We start from the raw sequence: 19,225 nt of genomic DNA on the forward strand, positions 1-19,225 counted from the left end.
TAAATTACATTCTATATCCTGCTTCAGTATTTTAATTCCATCTGTTAATATATTCTGCAACTCTCTTTAACAATTCAAATATGACAAGTATATATGATTGTGTATTTCAGTCTATTTTAAAACTTCAATATTTAGGTAAGAAATATTTTATAATTTTAAATGTTTACGGACAAACTGACATCATAAGGCAAGGGAACACTACTGTTTACTAACCTGCAATGATGTACATGAGCCAATGAGTTCTGGTTCAACAGATGCAAGCCAATCTATTAACAAGCCTGTCCGTTCTGGTCTAGCTAAATTTGACTGAACATCAGAAGTGTTGTCTGTCTGCACTGGAGATCCAGTTGTGTCTTGAAGCAACAGCTTACCCATTGCTTCCACCAATTTCTCAGTATGATGCAATTTCAACCCTTCATCCAACAACAACTGTCCTGTTCGTTCCAATTTCGATATAGGACACTGCTGAAGAGCTAACAAATACAGACAATTGTGTATTTTCATTAAGTCGTAAATATAAATTTACTGTAGTTCAGGGGCGTATTTTGCGGGCTACCGGGGCTACCGGCGGTAGCCCAAGGAAATTACAAAAGAAAAAGTTTATAATATAACATAATGTAATAATTTTGTACTATTAGTTTTACCATAGTAATTAAAATTAAAGTAATTGTTAGATATATTTTGTGTAATAATAGGGTCAGTGGTAGCCCAAACCCTTTAACCAGTATACGCCACTGCTGTAGTTTATTACCATATCATCTGAAGAAGAAGAAGAAGCCGACCGTCTATTTTCCAATACTGCTTGTTACTGCGTTCACTTGAATCATAACTGATCATCTCCTAAATACAAGGAAACCCAAAATTGAACAAAAACTAGCTAACTATCGCGATAAAATAGACGTTTATTTCAATTTCATACAATTCATAATCGGCCATAAATAGATTTATAAATCGATTTATTATCATTTCTATACTTTATACTTTCTGACACAGATATTTGAAACAACAAACTAACATGGCAGAGTTTATGCAACATGTAACGAAAGTGTGAATTATGGGAATAATAATTTATACAGCTATTATCCAATCATGTGGTTGAAAAATAGTAAATGATACTTTCTTATTATAAACGTTATGTAGTTTTAAAATACTAACTACATTAAGTGAACATTTGCCAAATTAGCCACGACTGATTACAGGTCCATTTTTCTGTTGCAAAATCATAACATTCGCCACTAGACCTATCTGCTCTGGCTCCTACCACAGAAACACAAAACATACAAAGACAATGTAGAGTTCTAATACCATGACAATATAACATTTTATACTAAAATTAGCTTCTTTGATTTTCAATATTAATTCAATGTTCAAACTATAAAGTAACTGGTTTGATTTAATTTACACATGAAAAAATTAAAGACTCGAGATGGAAATGTTAAATAATTACCTAGTAATGGATCATCTGTGGATGACAACTGTACTTCCTGAGATTTTGGTTCCTGCCTCAATGCATGTTTTCTTAAGAAATGTTTAACAACTGTTATTACTGGAGTTTTATTGTCTGTTCCTAGTTTCAAAATCTCGTGGCAAATATTTACCAAAGACTGCACCATTTCCTCAGAGTTATTTACTTTTACCTGAAAGCAAAAAATTAACTTTGTCAGAAATAAATAATTATAAATGTGAGTTGTAATGTTAAATCTGAAAATCCCTTTACACATGCATGTATGCACGCATACATAATCCAAATACTAGCTGTTTAAAAATAACACCAACAATCTATGTAAAGATGATTAATTTCTTGGTTCTACAGAGCTCTCTGTTATACTTATTATTTGTTAATGACGGAGAAAAATTCGCTCCGGCGCTGGGGATCGAACCCAAGACCCCCAGTTCTATGCACTAATTGCTCTACCACTGAGCTACACAAGGCTCAATCCACAACACTGGATCGAATCTTTCTTCTTTGGTTTTCCCCTTTTTAGTAGAGCACAGTGCTTAGAACTGGGATCCTGGATTCGATCCCTGGCGCTGGAGCGAATATTTCTCTGTAATTAACAAATAACATCGACAATGTTTAGTATGTTGTTCAGGACATCAAACTGATCATTTTTCAAGAGGCAACCAATTCAGGGAAAGCATTGTTTGGGCACTGAAGCATCCAAATTGTTTTCACATGCCTAATGGTTATGCAACCTATCAATCGTCAATGTAAGTTGGGTGGACTGCTTCTGATAACTTTCTTTTGCATACTCATAGCAGTGGTCAGACTTCCAATCTTGCTTTGCCATTTGCGTTGTGATTTTCTAACTATGTTAACATGACAAAGACAACATGTATCAGTATACAAAGATTGAAATGACCGACATGGTGCTTGCATATGATAAGATGAACTGTAATGGAAGCACTGTTGAACATATGTATGCAGAAAAGTTTCCCCAAAGACATATTCCGCAGCATACAACTTTCGCGGCCGTTGACAGGAACCTATGAGAAGGTCGATCACCAGTGTGGACTGCGGCGACAACAGCGAGTCACGATCCATCCCGACCTTAAATACTGTAAGGCAACCAGTCACAGTCCCAGTCGTTTCCAGCACGCTAAGAGATCTTTGTGCTCCCGTGTGTCACACCACTGACGATGTCTGCCAGAGTAACAGACGAAATGTATGATAGCAACAGCTCCGACAGACCATGGCCCTTTATCCTGGATAAAATCAATCCCTATTGTACTGATAGTTAAGACCCAATGAATGGAAGTGAATAACATATGTAGATCCTATTTAACTTGTCATTCAAATTAATAAGAATCTTCTGACTCGAAGTTGCATGAAATTCTCATTCACAGTCACATATTATAATCACAGTCTTCAGTCGTCATCATCACTATAGGGATGGCTGTGCTGTAAGTCGCATAATGGAAAGAGAGCCAAAGATGGCGATTTTTCGGAGCTGTGATTTTCGAACTATATTCAGTGTCAGCAATAAACCTATTACAGTGACAAAATCACAGATCTTCAAATCACATCACACCACTACTTTCTATATTTCATACTGGTTACTTTATATGCACCTGTCAAAATTATTTTACAAATAAATAAACAAAAAATTTTCATAATAACTTTTATATCGTCGCTGCGCCTCCTAAATTTTAAAAGCTTTGAAAATCAAGGGAATTAAAAGTGGCAATACCTTTTCCTTTGTCCTGTAAAATCTTTTTAAAAACACAGTGGATTCTGAAGGAGCAGTGACGCTATACAGATGACCATTAATAAATATAATGTAGTCAAGAAATGAGCTGTTATCAGAAGAAGGTTGCTGCTATAGGCTTGTTGTCATCAATTTGTGGTTAAATTACAGACCTACCAAAGGCGAAGTCACCACAAGTAGCTCTCACCCATACTGACACGATTCCATAACTTTAGTGTTTAATATTATGTTTTCGTCCCACTGCTATCATCATCATCATCATCATCATCATTAGGGCTATTCTCTACTACTAGCTCCGATTGAGGTTCTGGCTGATATGTACATCTATTATCAGGCAGTACATCTCACTCGATATGTGTCAGAGAAAGAACAATTGTTTATATGCATCTGAAGTCTGAAGAGTGTAATATGTAACTAGTCAACGATGTATGCAATGGAGGGAGAAAGGAACTGGCCACCGTACCCCATTAACTCCAGGCTTAGTTGCTTCATGAGTGTCACTTATGAGATTCAAACCTGTTTTCGGACAGTTGACTAAACAACAACAACCTCTACTAAATTCCCATCTCCTGCATTTCATCTCTTGCAGGTTGGCAGGTCTGATGTTACATGTACTCTGCAATTGTCAAGAATTATGTAAGACTTTAATATTTCGCCAATAAGACTGAATGCTTTGGTCACACAGTAGCTTCTAACATCGCTCACAAACAGCATCACACAAAATAATTGTAAAATTAAAATATACAGTACTAGCACGAAAAAGTGAAAACATCATTTGAAACGAAGTTACCTAAATCAAGTTGTATCATCATTTAAATATTTGGGGTAATGTATCTTAATTTAAATAATTTTATAGTTTTTTAAAGTTACATACGACTTGGTCTTTACTTACAGATGTTGTTGTCATAAGGCGTAACAAGGGACAAGCTTGCTGTGGCAAGCTAAACAGAGAGTTGACGAATTGAGATGCTCTTGGTGTCATTAATAGCTCGTTAAAAAATGCAATTGTTGATTCAAGTACTTTCTTCTCTCCTGCTGGCTGCTGGAGTTCCACTGCCAATGTCTGAAAAATTACATAATTCATCAGAAAAACATAAAAATATAAAATTAGAAAAAAAAAATGAACTCATAGGGGACCTTGTAACTCCCATTAGGTATGTCCTTTGAATGGCAGATAAAGATCTTATAAAATATGATAAGATGGTTCGGCTAGCTATGGCAATAAGGAACTACAGATTTGCAGAGAACATAGTATATCGGAGTTTTATATCTGGATTATTCTTCCTCCAGGATTTATAAATGTGGAGATCCAAGCCAAGGATAATAGGTGAAGATCTAACATTGTCAACACTAACAGAAGAGGCAGAACTCAAGAAATTAGTACTGAAGATTGCAGCCCCATTACCAAATTTTTACCTGCAAGATAATAGCATTTTCAAGGATACTAATATTACAGAATTTCTCAGACTAGCCATTCATTTATTCATTCATTCATACTCCACTCTGCTTTAAAAGCATGGCATTTGAAGTCAACTTTTCTCTTCTTTTCTAGTTTTAATAAATACATGATGGATATATACTGGTTATAACAGAACAAAATGTTGCAGAACAGTAATACATATGGCACTGAAATCTCTATGCGTGAGAAACATAGGAAGGAGAAGGGGAGATGGTAGTGCACATGTGCTGACCTCACAACAGAAGCCACCAGGAAAGTGTGAATGCGAAGCTATAGGAGTGCCACATACGGTCTTTCTCACAGTTCAACTCGATAGTATAGCACACATTTTGAAATTTTAAAGATTTTGAAAATATCAACTTCATTCTTAGATTGTGGGCCATAAAAAAGTGGTGGTGAGGCCTAAGGGTAACGTGAATATTGGGCAGGCCTTGTTTGGTAATTAATCATACATAGAAGAGGAAGGGACATCTGATGTTTACAATGTTTATAATAAATTTTAAACAGCAAAATGAAAACAAATGTGACAATCAATATTATATGTTTCTCAGATCATGTTCCAGGATTAATTAAAATATCCTTTGATACATTGGTCAACTTCTGGCCCCATGTCATACCTCACAAATTTTCTCATGTGGGCATGTGCATGTGTGCACGTGCGTGCATGTGTGTGTGTGTGTGTGTGCACGCGTTTTTTTTATGTAAATTTCAACGTGCCCCATTACATAGGTTGTAATATTACATGTTTTGTCATTTCTGAATAATTACATTTTCAAACTTACAAGTTTCCCAATTGCATAATCAATAAATATCTATGAGATAAAATGTACGAGATCAAAATCATAGTTACATAACATTGCAAATTATGTTATGAAGCTCTACACTTTCCTACTTACAAATTTATCAATTACATAAGTAATAATAATTCAAGATTATCAAACTCTATGTTTTCTTAGTTAAAAAAAAATTTGTATTACATTAGCCATAATAATTCAAGTTTATCAAACCCTACGTTTTTGTAGTTACAAAATTTTCAGTTATGTTAACCATAATAATTCAAGATTATCAAACCCTACGTTTTCCTAGTCACAGTTTTTCAATTACTGTACATTACCTAGTTACAATTTTTCAATACATTAGTTATGTAAATGATAAAATACCAGTATACGAAGCTTGGATCAAAATGACAATAAGAACATTTCAACATCCTCACACCCTACATTTCCATAGTGACAAATTTACCAATTTTATCACATAAGCAATAATAATTTTAAAAAATTAAGCCCTACGTTTCCTGGTATACACATCTTTGATAGTGTGAATCCTTCATATTACTCAACGTCTATGTGTAAGTGTGTATATGAAATTTCAAATAACGTTAAAATAAGTTACCTTCTGTAGAGTCCTGAAAGCTGCTTGTTTCTCTGCCTTGCTCCACTCAGGTTCCAAGGTTCCACTTCCAAACAATTGTAGTAATACAGTAGCAACCTGCTTTACATCAGTCTGATCTTTCATTTTCATTCCATCTTTATTTAACAGTGCAGCTACCGGGAGAGTTTGACGAGGGGTTGTAGAACACAATCGAGAATAATCTAGGCAGAGGATAAAACAGTTTCCCGATTAATAAGAAATCCAGCATTTTGAAAAGAAATAATTTACGTTTAGAAGAGGTATGGACTTTTTCCTTTGCTGTTAAATAAGGAATGCAAATTGTAATGACACCAAAGATATCCTTCCCACCATATTTTTTCACCTGAAGACGAAGATAGAGTCAATCTTCGAAACGTTATGAATTCTTTACTCATTAACAGCAAAGAAAAAGTCCAATTTATACCTCTTCTAAACAATTCAGCATTGCTTTCTCTCTCTTCTAGATCAAACAGTTTTGTGTGTTCGAAAGTACTTCATAATTGTCTGAATCATTTTCTATCTCAACAATTCTGTAAACTGTTTGCAGTATTTCACTAACAGACAATTTCATTCATAAAGTAAAAGTAATTATAACTATAGTGAAATGTAATAAACTACTTTAGAGACAGTGCTAAAATTTTGGGCGAGAACGAAACGAAAAAACGTAATATAGTTTGAGAACACTTCAGTGTTTTATACGCTAAAATTCTTTAAGGTAAGCCATCTTTGGAACCTGAATCCTCATTCTTGCACATGTACATTGAAGGCATTCAACAACTGGTTATTTTGTTAACTGTAAAATATATATATATAGAGAGAGAGAGAGAGAGAGAGAGAGAGAGAAGATCAAGCAATCATTATATCAGGATTCTAAATCTGTGGTTTAACCAAAGTTGCAATTGAGGTGGATTCGAATAATGATTCCAAAAATCAAGTTCATCTTTCCAACATCTTCCTTTCATAGAACATACTTCACTTCTTTACTTCCTACTTCAAATATGATTATTTGTACTTGTCTGTCAGGAAAAACCATAGCATGAAAAACTTCTCTGCCATTAATTCCATAAGCTCAAGAGATCAAAGTTATGCAGTTTTGAGGGAAATAAATATCCTTAGCATAGCTTTCTCCAGAACAGAAAAGCTTCAAGAGACACAGTATAGATTTGGAACATGTCCGAGAATTCTGACTAACAAAGGAACCAGGTATGATTACTGATGGACATTTATTTTCTTCAAGTTCCCTGCTTTGCAGACAGTCTTTAATGTTTTTATTTTGAGAAACACAAATTTAATCCAAGCATTGTTCCGAAGACATTCAGGGGCATAAAAAACCAATGGACAGACGTATATAGAGCTCTACTTCTCATCTTAAATGCAACCTAAATCTAAGTGTGCCATGCCTTATATGCATATTCATTTACGACACATATGTATTTTATCACTATTCTTGTTTAATCTATATTCTCTTTGTACAAACCTGGTAATCTAGGTTGTTCCAATTGAACAACTTGAACTAACATCTGTCCTCCTGTAGCACCACGATGATGCTGCACTTCAACCAACTGTGCCATATAGCTTTTATCTAGCACAGCTTCACCAACTGATAATGGATCTGTTGTCACAGCTTCATCCAATGTATGTAATAATTTGCTACAATAATGCGTATACAACATATTTTAGATTAGTAAATATGAAAGATGGACATGAATTAATGACATATAAACTGCTTGATAATAAAATTCTTAAAACACATTAGAAAACATATTATAACAGAATTACCTCATAGACTTTACAGGTATTCCGAAAGATTGTATGAAGAGAACCAATTGTGGGGGTTCCAAGTCAGTCAAGGCTGCATCAACCAAACGATCCACATTGGACCTTATCATTCGGAGTTTCAACCAATCAGGAATCAGTAATGCTTCTTCTGACGTATCCACTAAATAAGCTTTTGGAGGCTCTTTTCCAAGAGGAAACCAAGTTTCAAGTAGGTTCTCGAAGAGATTCACATCTGCAAAGTGTAAAACAGCATATAATTAAGTTCATCTATTTATAAAGCACTAAAGTATTGAAGGCAATGAACAGCATTCTGTTGACTCATCTGAAATTAGACAAATTTGTTTACAACTCTGGAAAATGCATTTCAACATTCTTTCTGTTGTAATGTACATTTCTAACTTGTATTCTATTTAGAACTACTTTTACAAAAAATCTTTTAAGAATAAATTTCATATTATCTTGAGACTTTTGCGGACTTTACGTCCAAATTTTGGGAAGCAAGAAGGGAAATATTTCGTTGTTAAATCCGCACGCGCGCACGCGCACACACGCACGCACGCACGCACGCGCCCACACACACACACACACACACACACACACACACACACACACACACACACACACACACACTCTATATTTGTCTACTTTTACTCAGTCAAAATACACAACGGATAAAAGATAAGAAAATGTTCTAGAGCAGGCCTGCACAAGGTTTGCGCTCTCCGAGCCGGCTCACAGCTCATGAGCAGAATGCAGATATTAGCTGCGCTCTGTATAAGGGTGGACTGGAAGAAGGGGTGATCTCGTACAAAATAAACACAAAAGGAAGTGCTGTTACGAGTGCTTATGAAACGAATTCCTGTTCAGTGTTTGCAAAACTATCTTGGACTATTATTAATTAATAAAGAAATATTTATTTTACAGAAATAATAGAAATTCTATAGCTACTTAAATGTACAATATCATTTTGTTATATTTTTTATATGTTTATATGTTATATGTTTTATGGTGTTGGCAGCTGAAAGGAACAGTAGCCTACTGATCGTACTGAAACATCAGTTACAGATGTTCGATGTCTGCCTTTATTAAAGTTGATTATAGAAAACAAATATAAATGTTGAGCCAAACATAGCAATCATTTTCACAGCCAGCCTATGTAGTCGTGAATATTATTGCTAATGTTTAGTCTTGTAAAACTCAACCAGGCTAGTTGTATTATTCAAACGATCTTTAGCCCTTAGATCACATTGAAGATCATTAAGTTCTAGCTGTAAATCGTTAAATGTTAAATGTTACGTTCCGTCTTTTAGATTCCTCCATACTGTACTGTAGCAGTAGGTAAGCAACGTGAAACAATTACTGAGAATAGGCCTACACACTGCACTCCACTAGATAACTGAGTGGTCGTTTCCCTCTCTTCTACCTATAGCAAGTCTATGTCATTCTGACGTATCTTCCTCTCCGTTTCGGCGAGCGGTGTCACTGTTTGTGCAAGCCTGTTCTAGAGTGCAGTTATGAATGTTATTTTTTGTGACAGTAATAAATATTCTTCTTTGTCTCTTTAATTTCATTCTTGTATAACAATGAACGATTAACAGAACAACAAAAGCTTCACCATGTAGAATGCTAACATGTTTAACAAGAATAAGTAAGAAACCAACATTATTTCTTTGTTAAAATAGACGTGCTTCTCCAGCATTTAAAAAAGAATCCATCACATACCTTGTCCTGGGCCATAATTTAACAAGATGATCATGGCGTGCACAACTAAAATGTGCATTGTGGATTCTTCTCCTGTGCTCCAAGTCACCAGAATTTGATCCTGGCTTTCAGACCATGTATATGCCTCCCGTCTAGGTTCTCTTGCCTGCAAATATAATTTTATCAACTGTGAACTATCTCAAATATCTTTACTAAAGTATGACTATCTCTTACAGTCTTCCGAAAAATCGATTCTGTTTTTCTCATTATTTTTCGCGAGTATCAAATCTTCAGCAACTAGAGACAAAAATCATCTAGTGGAATTAAAAAAAAATCTTAAGTTTATTTCCCCAAAATATGAGATATATTTCTGGGTATATAATGAAGTAATTTCACAAATCTTCTTTGTTATACAAGACACAAATTTTCACTATGCTTCGACTTTTTTTCAAACATGCAAGAGCTGTGGATCAGAAAGAGGGAGAATGAGACAAATAAATTCTGTTTATTTGGGTCCCAGATATTCTTATTTCGCATTTCTCTTTAATAAATGTAGCTTTAACAAAAGAGTAAGAGTTAATTAGGATAAGTAGAGATGAACTACAACCTGACTACTATAGAACAACATTTATGGCAAAAGACTTCACAATTAAAAAAAAATGCCTTACAAGTCATGTCATTATTAACACATTTATAATTACAGTATTTATCAGACTAGAACAGCAACCAGTAAGATATCTCAAGTAAAGCAAAGAGGAGTAAATCTTTTCAGAATGTTTTCATTTCAAAGGTGAGTATCTAACTGATTATCTTGTATGATTTTCCCTCCAGGAGACATGCATCAAAGCTATGGATCACTTTTCCTTCTTAGACATAATCTGTGGCATACATTACATGAAAGGTGATGATATTTAATGAAAAAATGGTGATAGTTTGGCACGAAAAATTGGAGAACACCACAATAACCTGTCCCAAACGCTGTCACTGCCCATCCAAAATTCCATTTGAAATCACAAGAATTTCAACTTGGATTTCTAATGTTGTGAAAGCATACACACTAGCCACGCAGCTAAGTGTACAAACCCAGAAACAAAATTTGGCCCACCTGAATTTTCCAAGTTCCAGTTATAATATACTGCATTTGCTCACTAAAATTTAGGTGGCCCTAATTTTGTTTCTGGGTTGTACCCAATTACACTTGGGACTTCTGTTGAAAAGTCCACAGTGACACTTGTGGCAGAAAAGGTTGCAGTTAGGTTTTTATTCGGGTTTATCTCATTTCCCCATGTTAGGCATCAACATCATACTGTCTAAATTTTATTCCATCAAGCGATAACAGCTTACAGATATCAGTAATAGTATAGAAGATATTTAAGGCAGTAGTTTTAAGTTCCTGACCCTGTGTAATTTCTATCATTTATACACTTAAGTTGGGTCACAAGTGAGATCTTGGGGTTAGCAAGTAGGACTTGTGCTCTGAGACTGTCTTTGGGCAAGACTTAAAACCTGCTTTCCCTGATTTCCAAGCTGGGTTTTCTTCCTAGGAAACCCCAGCTGAGAGGCGAGTATGTGGTAATCCCATTGTGAATTCTGGATTCACCTTGTTTTTATCACCAATTCTATCAATGCTAGTTAGCTTCACAGTTGATATAACATCATTAAATAACTAACTGAAAAATTACACAGTTCGGTTCTTTTATAGAATGCACAATTTGCAGAAGTGTAGACATCCTATGTATGTCATGGCCTGTATTTAGTCAGTAGAAGGCATCAGTTCATTCTTGGAATGTCAGAAATAATTTTATTTCCCAGTAAATAGTTATATTAGGCCTACTTGTTTTTACTTTCACTAGAAGCGCCTGATTGGTTTTCAATGGTTCACATTTTCTAACATGTCATCCATTTTGTGCCTTGCCTTCCATTTAGAGCCCATCTATATTTTTGGACTACTGGAGGTTTTTTTTATTGGTTTCGTGCATTTTCATTTTTTTATTTTTGCCTTACATATCTCGTAACAATAATTAATATTACACTTTCATTCATCTAAATGAATAATAATTTACAAGCAAATATTCTCATGGGGGCAGATAAAAAAAAAAAAAGTTAATTTTTTTTCACTATGTTAATAATATCAAAATAAATGTTTATACAAATTTTGGCCACTCAAGCTCAATTACGAAGACCATTCAGAAAGAAGTAACCCTGGAGTCGTTTACAGAAAGAAAACGTAATTTCATGGAAAGATTTATTGGAACAGATACAGCAATTGTTGAGCTATTTTTCAACATATTCCCCACCAGAATTGAGACATATGTCATACTATGGGATATACTTTTGTATCACTGTGTCGTAGAAGTCTGCCATCTGGGATTGGAACCAGTGTGTAACACAATTGCTGTAAATCTTCCAATAAATTTTTCCATGAAATTGTGTTTTCTTTCTGTAAACGGCCCCAGGGTTACTTACTTTCCGGACGACCCTCGTAATTGCGCTTGAGTGGCCAAATTTTTTATAAGCACTTGTTTTGACATTATTAACATGGTGGAAAAAAAAAAGCTTTTTTTATCTGCCTCCGTGAGAATATTTGCTTGTGAGATCACAAAAGAAAGTCTGAAAGGAGGTGTTGGTAACTGGAGGACTTATCAATAGCTAGAATAGATTGGGACTGGTCAAGAGTGAACATGCTCCATAATCCTCGACTGATTGAAATGAATCATAATAAAAGCTACATCACGACAAGCAATTAAATTTCTAATACATTTTTGTTGGATGATTGTGCCCTTTTTGGTCAAAAGAATCTGCCTTTTCATTGCCTTACATACATGTATAAATATAATGATAGAAAAACAGCGAAAACTATAAATACTAATAATATATGAACCCAATTCAGGAATTTGAGAAGAAAGAATGAGGAAGAGTGGAAAGCAAATTATTAAAATGCTTAATATTATTCAGTAATACAATAATGTCTCACACAAAAAAGTAACCATACTAGTGTTGAATAATAATTAGGTAATAATGATATTTAGAATATTATCGCCCCAATCCTTTTCACTGCTGTACTACCAAAGTAATCAAAAACTGAATCTTGCATTCTTCCTATTAGTAATCAAAACTTACACGCTCTATGTGTAACACAAATTCAATAATATATTCACCTTCTGAAGATAGGAGCAGAACATGACCATAAGAGCATTTTGTGTGCTGACAGCTCCAGGAACATCGTGATCAGGTGCAGGCAATATAGCAGCAACAATAGAGCTTCTTTCCACAATTAGCTGAGCCATATCCTGGACAGAAAAAATAAATTAGAGATGGTTGTTACATAAAACATCAATTTTCATTTCGTATAATGAGAAAGTAAAGACGAATTATATGAATATTTTAATTACGAGGTAGCTACTTTACTCACCAAGACAAGATCTGCCAGGTCTGGCAGACTATCATGTGTAGTGTGAAGTGCCAAGAAATAGATGTAACTACTGACCAATGCCGGATCATTTTCAACTTGGCAAGCTTGACGTAATGCCTGTACTACCTGTGGCCTCACAGCATGAAAATGTGGTAGTAAGGGCAGCTGACGAAGTAACCATGAGCTGAAATATAATATTACACTGAATCAAATACTATATGTACTGTATCTAAAGAAATTATGAATTATTTCTGATTTTAAACTTAATTTCTGAGAGTTGCCTATTTTCCTTTAAGAAATTACCCACTCTGGAGGTATAGAAATTTAACATCTAATCTTGTGTTCAAATCTCCTAGAAAAAGGTGCTGCATTTTCGTGGGCATTCCATAAAATTCAGGGCCGCATAAACCTTAATAGCAAGGAGCAAGTGAATCATTCTGTATGTATACATAATATTACTAGTGCAAGGTCACTATAACAATCGTATGTAAACAAATATGAAAAAGCAAAATAAAATAAAAAAATACAAAAAAGTTCTATTATAAAAGTAGGAATTTTGCTAAGAATGCACTATACCAGTAGTTTTTGAACTGTGGGGAGGCTTCCTACAATATTCCAGCCTTGGCATCATAAATGTTTTCAGCAGCATTACAATCATGTGCCACGATAATGAACTCTGTGCTATTCTCCATGGAAAATTTTCTGCTTATATCCTTCAATGGCTTCATGAATCAGAGGAGTGCAGATTGCAATTCTGAAATTCAGTAGCTTGCCAAGTAAAAAGATAATGAATTTCTAAGTAAGCCCGAAAGAAAACCGTAATTTTAAGACACACTGTTCCCTCTATATAATTATTTTAAAGATACAGGTTATAGCGCAGTGTTCAAACTTACCGCATTCCGCAATAAGAGCACTAATCTTAGAAATGACTGCATCATTCAAGACACGATAATTACGTGAAAGCAGAAAACATACACAGCTGAGCTGACACACTTCCTCCGCACTTATATGCTGCACAAGAACCAGGTCATTTCTCATTCATGTAAAGGAATATTTTTGTTGTACCATGTCATTGAGTACACAAGAGTAGTAGTAATAAACAAGAGACAAAAGGTTGTGTTTTATGGAGCCATGTACAATAATATTGATATTTAAAGTTTACGATTTTTTTTATACTCCAGCTTTCTTTCTCTTTTAACAGACAAAAGATTGAGTCTTGAGTCTTTCCAAGCAAAAATATCAGTTTAACTCACCGTAACTCAGAAATCAGTACAGATTTTCAGCAGTGTCAGCTTTTAAAAGTAATTTCTATTCTTTCTCAACATTTCTCTTGTTTTGACTCCCTCATCTAAAGTGAAAAATAAAAACGTTTGTTGCTTACTAACTTTTGAAGATGTGAATATCTATTTTGAACATATCACTTTGAAGTTACTATTTTCTTCTCTCATTTTTCAAAAAATATTTTGATCACTAATTTTTTTTCTATGCTTTCCTTAGACATTGACCTGTCAATCATAAAAATTACAGCGCGATTGATTGACTATCATAGGAGTCATGACATGATAAATATTTAATGGAGTGAAAGACTGATATCTCCCTCCCTCTCACTCCAGTATCACTATCTCTCTCTCTCTCGCACAAGTCAGCGATATTACAATGCCGCAGCGATCTCCTATTGGTTCTCGTCATAAGCAGGAGATTTGCTGCTGATAATAGTTAGAGATCTCTAACTTATGTCTTCATAATATCATTTTATTACCTTTTTTCCACAACAGATTTCATGTCTTTACAAATGTACATATCAAGACAGCTATGGAATTTTTACAAATGTTGTGCTAATTATTGCTAAGAAGCACATTACACATGCAAATGTGAAACACTGCATTGCACTGTAAAATGCTTGATACAAGATAGGAATTTAAGTAGAGGTCAAGGGATTTGTGGAACTAAAATGTTGGTAAACCACTATGCTGTATCATTACAGACGAGTACTCCATACAAAATAATAACAAAAAATGACAGTGATATTACTGAAGTGGTGATAAGTGCTGTGCAATAAGCATACAAGAAGAAGGCCAAAACCACCAGCGTGGCTCAGTTGGTTACGGTGCTTGCCTGCCAGTCTGAAGTTGCGCTCGGGCACGAGGTCAATCCCCGCTTGGGATTACCTGATTGGATTTTTTCCGAGGTTTTCCCCAACCGTAAGGTGAATGCCAGGTAATCTATGGCGAATCCTCGGCCTCATCTCACTATCACCAATCTCATTGACGCTAAATAACCTAGTAGTTGATACAGCGTCGTTAAATAACCAACTAAAAAAATGGCCAATGTTAGAAATATCCACTATTACACACTTGTACCCTCAAATACAAGTGTCTCTTGTTCTCCAGCCATATGGAAAGTCTGGTAATTATGTTCAATTCAAAGTGACTTAGCTATCACACGTAGATATCAAATTTTAACATTTTTAAGTTCTTGTGTATTAGAAAACTTCTCGATGGATGTTTGACCTATGAACTACTCTGTTTCATAAGGTATGTATTTCAGAAAACCGTTATTAAGAAATATCTTACTTATCACCATTAGGATCTTGTTGGTTGTCTGTCTCCATTGCTTCCTCTTCCATTGTAACTGAAGACAGCACCAATTTTAAACCCTAAAAGAAATCATGATACAAGATTAGTTGTTACACAAAATGGCTAGGACTGCCAAGTTATTAAGCTCATGAAAAAATATTCAGATGTACATACTTATTATAGTAGTTTATTGCTACAATCTTATCTTACTAAAGGGTTGGCACAAGGACAAATTGTTATAAACAATTAAACTGAGTGTAGTTTGTAGGTGTATACCATAAATAGAGCCCAGATTTACATGCAAGAAATCTGTAGATAATGTCCTTGAACATAAGCAATATTTGTTTTTGCATACACATCCAGGCAATATACACGTAACAAAAAAAAATAAATAAAATAAAACTTATATGCTTTTCAATATTCTTGTTAATAAAACAAAACATTATGCTTAAAAAATTTTAACAACCTCATAAATGTTATATATACACAAACTTGCTTTTATTGCTTGTGATCTGCTAGCTGCTTGTGATGAACTCAGCCTTCTCAGGAAATATTCCAGCACTTCACATGGTGCCTGGGGGTCCTGTTTCGCATCTGTTAAGACCATTTGTAAGTGTTGCAATAGCTGCTGGTGCTTATGCTGCTTTTCAGGCTGAAGCAATGTGCCTGAACTCAAAAGAAACTCGCACAGGCACTGCACGGGAAGGTGACTGTGACAGAAAACATTATTTAAGAATGAAATGCAAATGCATTATGAATATTTCTATAAATGTGTAAGCATATAAAATAATGAAATGCTGTGATTATACTTAGCATATAACAGTTTTACAAAAGTTTAGCAAAATATACAGCAGACACAAAATCGAAAATAAGATAACAATTTTTTCATCGTTAGCTAGTGACTAGCTTCAATCCCTTTGCCTAGTATATTAAAATTTTGTCTTACAATTCGAAAAACATTACTGCAGTTTTATTTTCAGAAACATTCTTTGTGTTTACAATCAAATTTACAGTCTGATGAATTTATCCATTGATTTATGAAAACAAAAGTTTATATGATTTGTATATTAAAGCAGACTCTGTATGAGAAGTAAGAAGACTTTTTTTTTCACAAGGTCTGATTTATATACTATTAGTAATTCCACATCATGAATTTACTGTAGCATGCACAGCCAAAAAATTGACAAACAAATGTTGAACTTTCTTTAGCATTTAAATCTCTCATATTACTGATATACTGTATAATCTTGTTTTATAAGATGTTACTTCCACCTAAAACTGAAGGAATAAAAAACAGGCATATCTAGCCATCCTTGTATGCTATTACCTCAATGGAAAGAACTGCAAAATTATATTATAAGAATATGCTTCACTCATGTGTTTTACTATCACATGATCTTAAAAATATAATTGAAAATTAGATGTTCTTAAGGCACACACAATCTTAAGTCCTGGTGAAATCGGATATCTTGAGAGTTTTTTGATCAGAAATGAAGGTCAAGAGATTATATACTGAGTGTGTCTTGATGCATTTACAACCTTCAAAAACACTGTCTTGTGTAAGATCTCGTAATTCAATATAAATCGTAGAAAATACGTTATCATTCTCACTATCCTCTCCAAAAAAAAAAAAGTACGTTTCACAATAACACTGAAAATCGATTATATTTTTTGTTCTCAATTAATTAACCAAAAACTGCAAACATTACCCTTACTCATGCAGATGATACATAAACATTACATATGATTGTCATCTCACCTCAATGCACCTTCTGAACTCTCTACAAGATCGGCCAACCATGGCATAGATTGAGATGCTCCTTGACGTTGAATAATGTCCAGCAGAAAATCTGGGTGACGACTACGACACAGGTAATGGCCCATTCGATGTGTAGAATTGAGAGTCTGCAGTTGTTCTAAAACTGCCTGAGGAGGCTTACGTGGGGGTCCAGTAGGATCCATTGTTATCAACTGTAATAAGTAATTAACTTGTAAACAACACAGAATAGCAAGAGAGAGAATAAGCATTGTTGACTACTCTGCCAGAAGAGAATTTAGATTCATTTTTGGGCAACATATTACGGTTTTCTATAGAAATACACATGCAATTGTGATGTTTATTCTAAAAAAAAGAAAAAGTGTAGGAGTAAAAATATATTTTTTCTGTTCACCACACTGTTCTCGAGGTACTGGGTCCAAGTTAATTAAATTACTATTAGTATGCAACTGCTTGTAATTTTTATGGAATGGAGAATATAACAGAGTTCAACTTATGAATGTCATAGTAGAAAGGAAATGAAACAGACTTACTGAAAAAATGAGAAGCACAATGCTCACTGAAAGGACATGAATCATTTTTGTCAAATACCATTCAGACACTACTTGTAAACACACAATCTAAGCTTTAATGATAAAAAAAAGTACCGTGTTCGCAGTAATGAAGGAATTCAAACGTACTTGTGAGTTCTGTGATAAGTGTGCTAAGCAGAACGAAAGTACTGTTATTTGTAGATAGATATCAGCTGCAATGGGATGCAAGACTTTATAACTAAACTTTTTCCACCTAACCATACTTTTACGTATTTTCATTAAACTGTCCAATAAATGCCTCCTGAAAGAGGAAAATGTGGATTATATTTGCAGAAAATGTGAGCCTCTAATTGAGATTAGATTTAAGCACTTTATAGTTTGTTATGGAATTACAAAAGTTATCTGGCCCTCATAAAACAATCTATGGTTCTTCAAGATGCTGTAAAAGGCTTCATATAATGAACTTTATGTAACTAAACAACAAAGAAAAATGTGAATATTCATATGATAATTAAAGTGTGAATGAAGTAAGGGTGATTCAAAAGTAAGATAACAAGAGCTCTCAGGGTGACATATTCCTTTTTGTTCGAATTTTTCGCCAGGGCCGCAGAAGCAGACCACACTATATCACGCAGTCATTAGATGGCGCATATGTTGCGTCAGATCCTTGCAATATCAGTTGTAAGATGGCTGCATGCATAGAAACATAGTCAAACATGGAAGTGCATAATAATGTGATCTGATTTTTGCATCTGAAGGACACCTCACCAGCAGAAATTCATCATCAAGTTGTTGAGGTGTACGACGTGAATGTCACATCACGGAAACAGGTATGAGTTTGGTGCATTGAGTTCAATAACAGCAGGACAGACGTGCAAGATGACTAACGATGCAGCCGGTCAAGTACATCCACCACAGCTAAGGAACTCAACATCTCAGTGGGCAGTTTGCACACTATCGATCATGAGCAGCTGGGATACTGAAAGGTGTGGCATGGTGGGTGCCAAGGCAACTCACAGAAGATCACAAAGCCACTCGGATGGGACTGGATGCGGTTTCATGAGAAACCATATCCTTACAGGGGATGAAACATGGGTGCATCATGCAACACCAGAGACAAAGTAAGCATCCATATCATGGAAACACGCGTCGTCTCCACCTTGCAAGATATTCCAAACAGCTCCATCCGCAAAGAAAGTTATGGCGACAATCTTTTGGGACCACAAGGACATGCTAATAGTTCATTTTGCCGCCAGGGGTGCGACAGTGAATTCTGCCAGTTATTGTCACACATCTGGGGCATTTGCTGGAGGCAATTCACGATCTGGACTTCTCTCAACAGGCATTGTGTTGCTGCATGACAATGCCA

General features: G+C 34.9%; 1 protein-coding gene across 2 annotated transcripts in view; it reads right to left on the minus strand.

The window, feature by feature from the left end:
• Positions 1-19,225, minus strand: part of IntS1 (integrator complex subunit 1) — an 87,226-nt gene that overhangs the window by 14,924 nt on the left and 53,077 nt on the right. For both annotated transcript variants that reach the window (XM_069818622.1, XM_069818621.1), the window contains exons 16-27: positions 17,306-17,517; positions 16,043-16,256; positions 15,544-15,626; positions 12,971-13,154; positions 12,717-12,848; positions 9,580-9,724; positions 7,858-8,089; positions 7,556-7,728; positions 6,061-6,260; positions 4,102-4,272; positions 1,448-1,637; positions 214-473 (exon numbers count right to left, since the gene is read on the minus strand). In XM_069818622.1, the coding sequence (XP_069674723.1) occupies positions 214-473; positions 1,448-1,637; positions 4,102-4,272; positions 6,061-6,260; positions 7,556-7,728; positions 7,858-8,089; positions 9,580-9,724; positions 12,717-12,848; positions 12,971-13,154; positions 15,544-15,626; positions 16,043-16,256; positions 17,306-17,517 (2,196 nt within the window). The remainder of the gene's footprint in view (positions 1-213; positions 474-1,447; positions 1,638-4,101; positions 4,273-6,060; positions 6,261-7,555; positions 7,729-7,857; positions 8,090-9,579; positions 9,725-12,716; positions 12,849-12,970; positions 13,155-15,543; positions 15,627-16,042; positions 16,257-17,305; positions 17,518-19,225) is intronic.

The sequence above is a fragment of the Periplaneta americana genome, chromosome 2 (genome assembly GCF_040183065.1).
Source record: "Periplaneta americana isolate PAMFEO1 chromosome 2, P.americana_PAMFEO1_priV1, whole genome shotgun sequence".
Classification (NCBI taxonomy): domain Eukaryota; kingdom Metazoa; phylum Arthropoda; class Insecta; order Blattodea; family Blattidae; genus Periplaneta; species Periplaneta americana.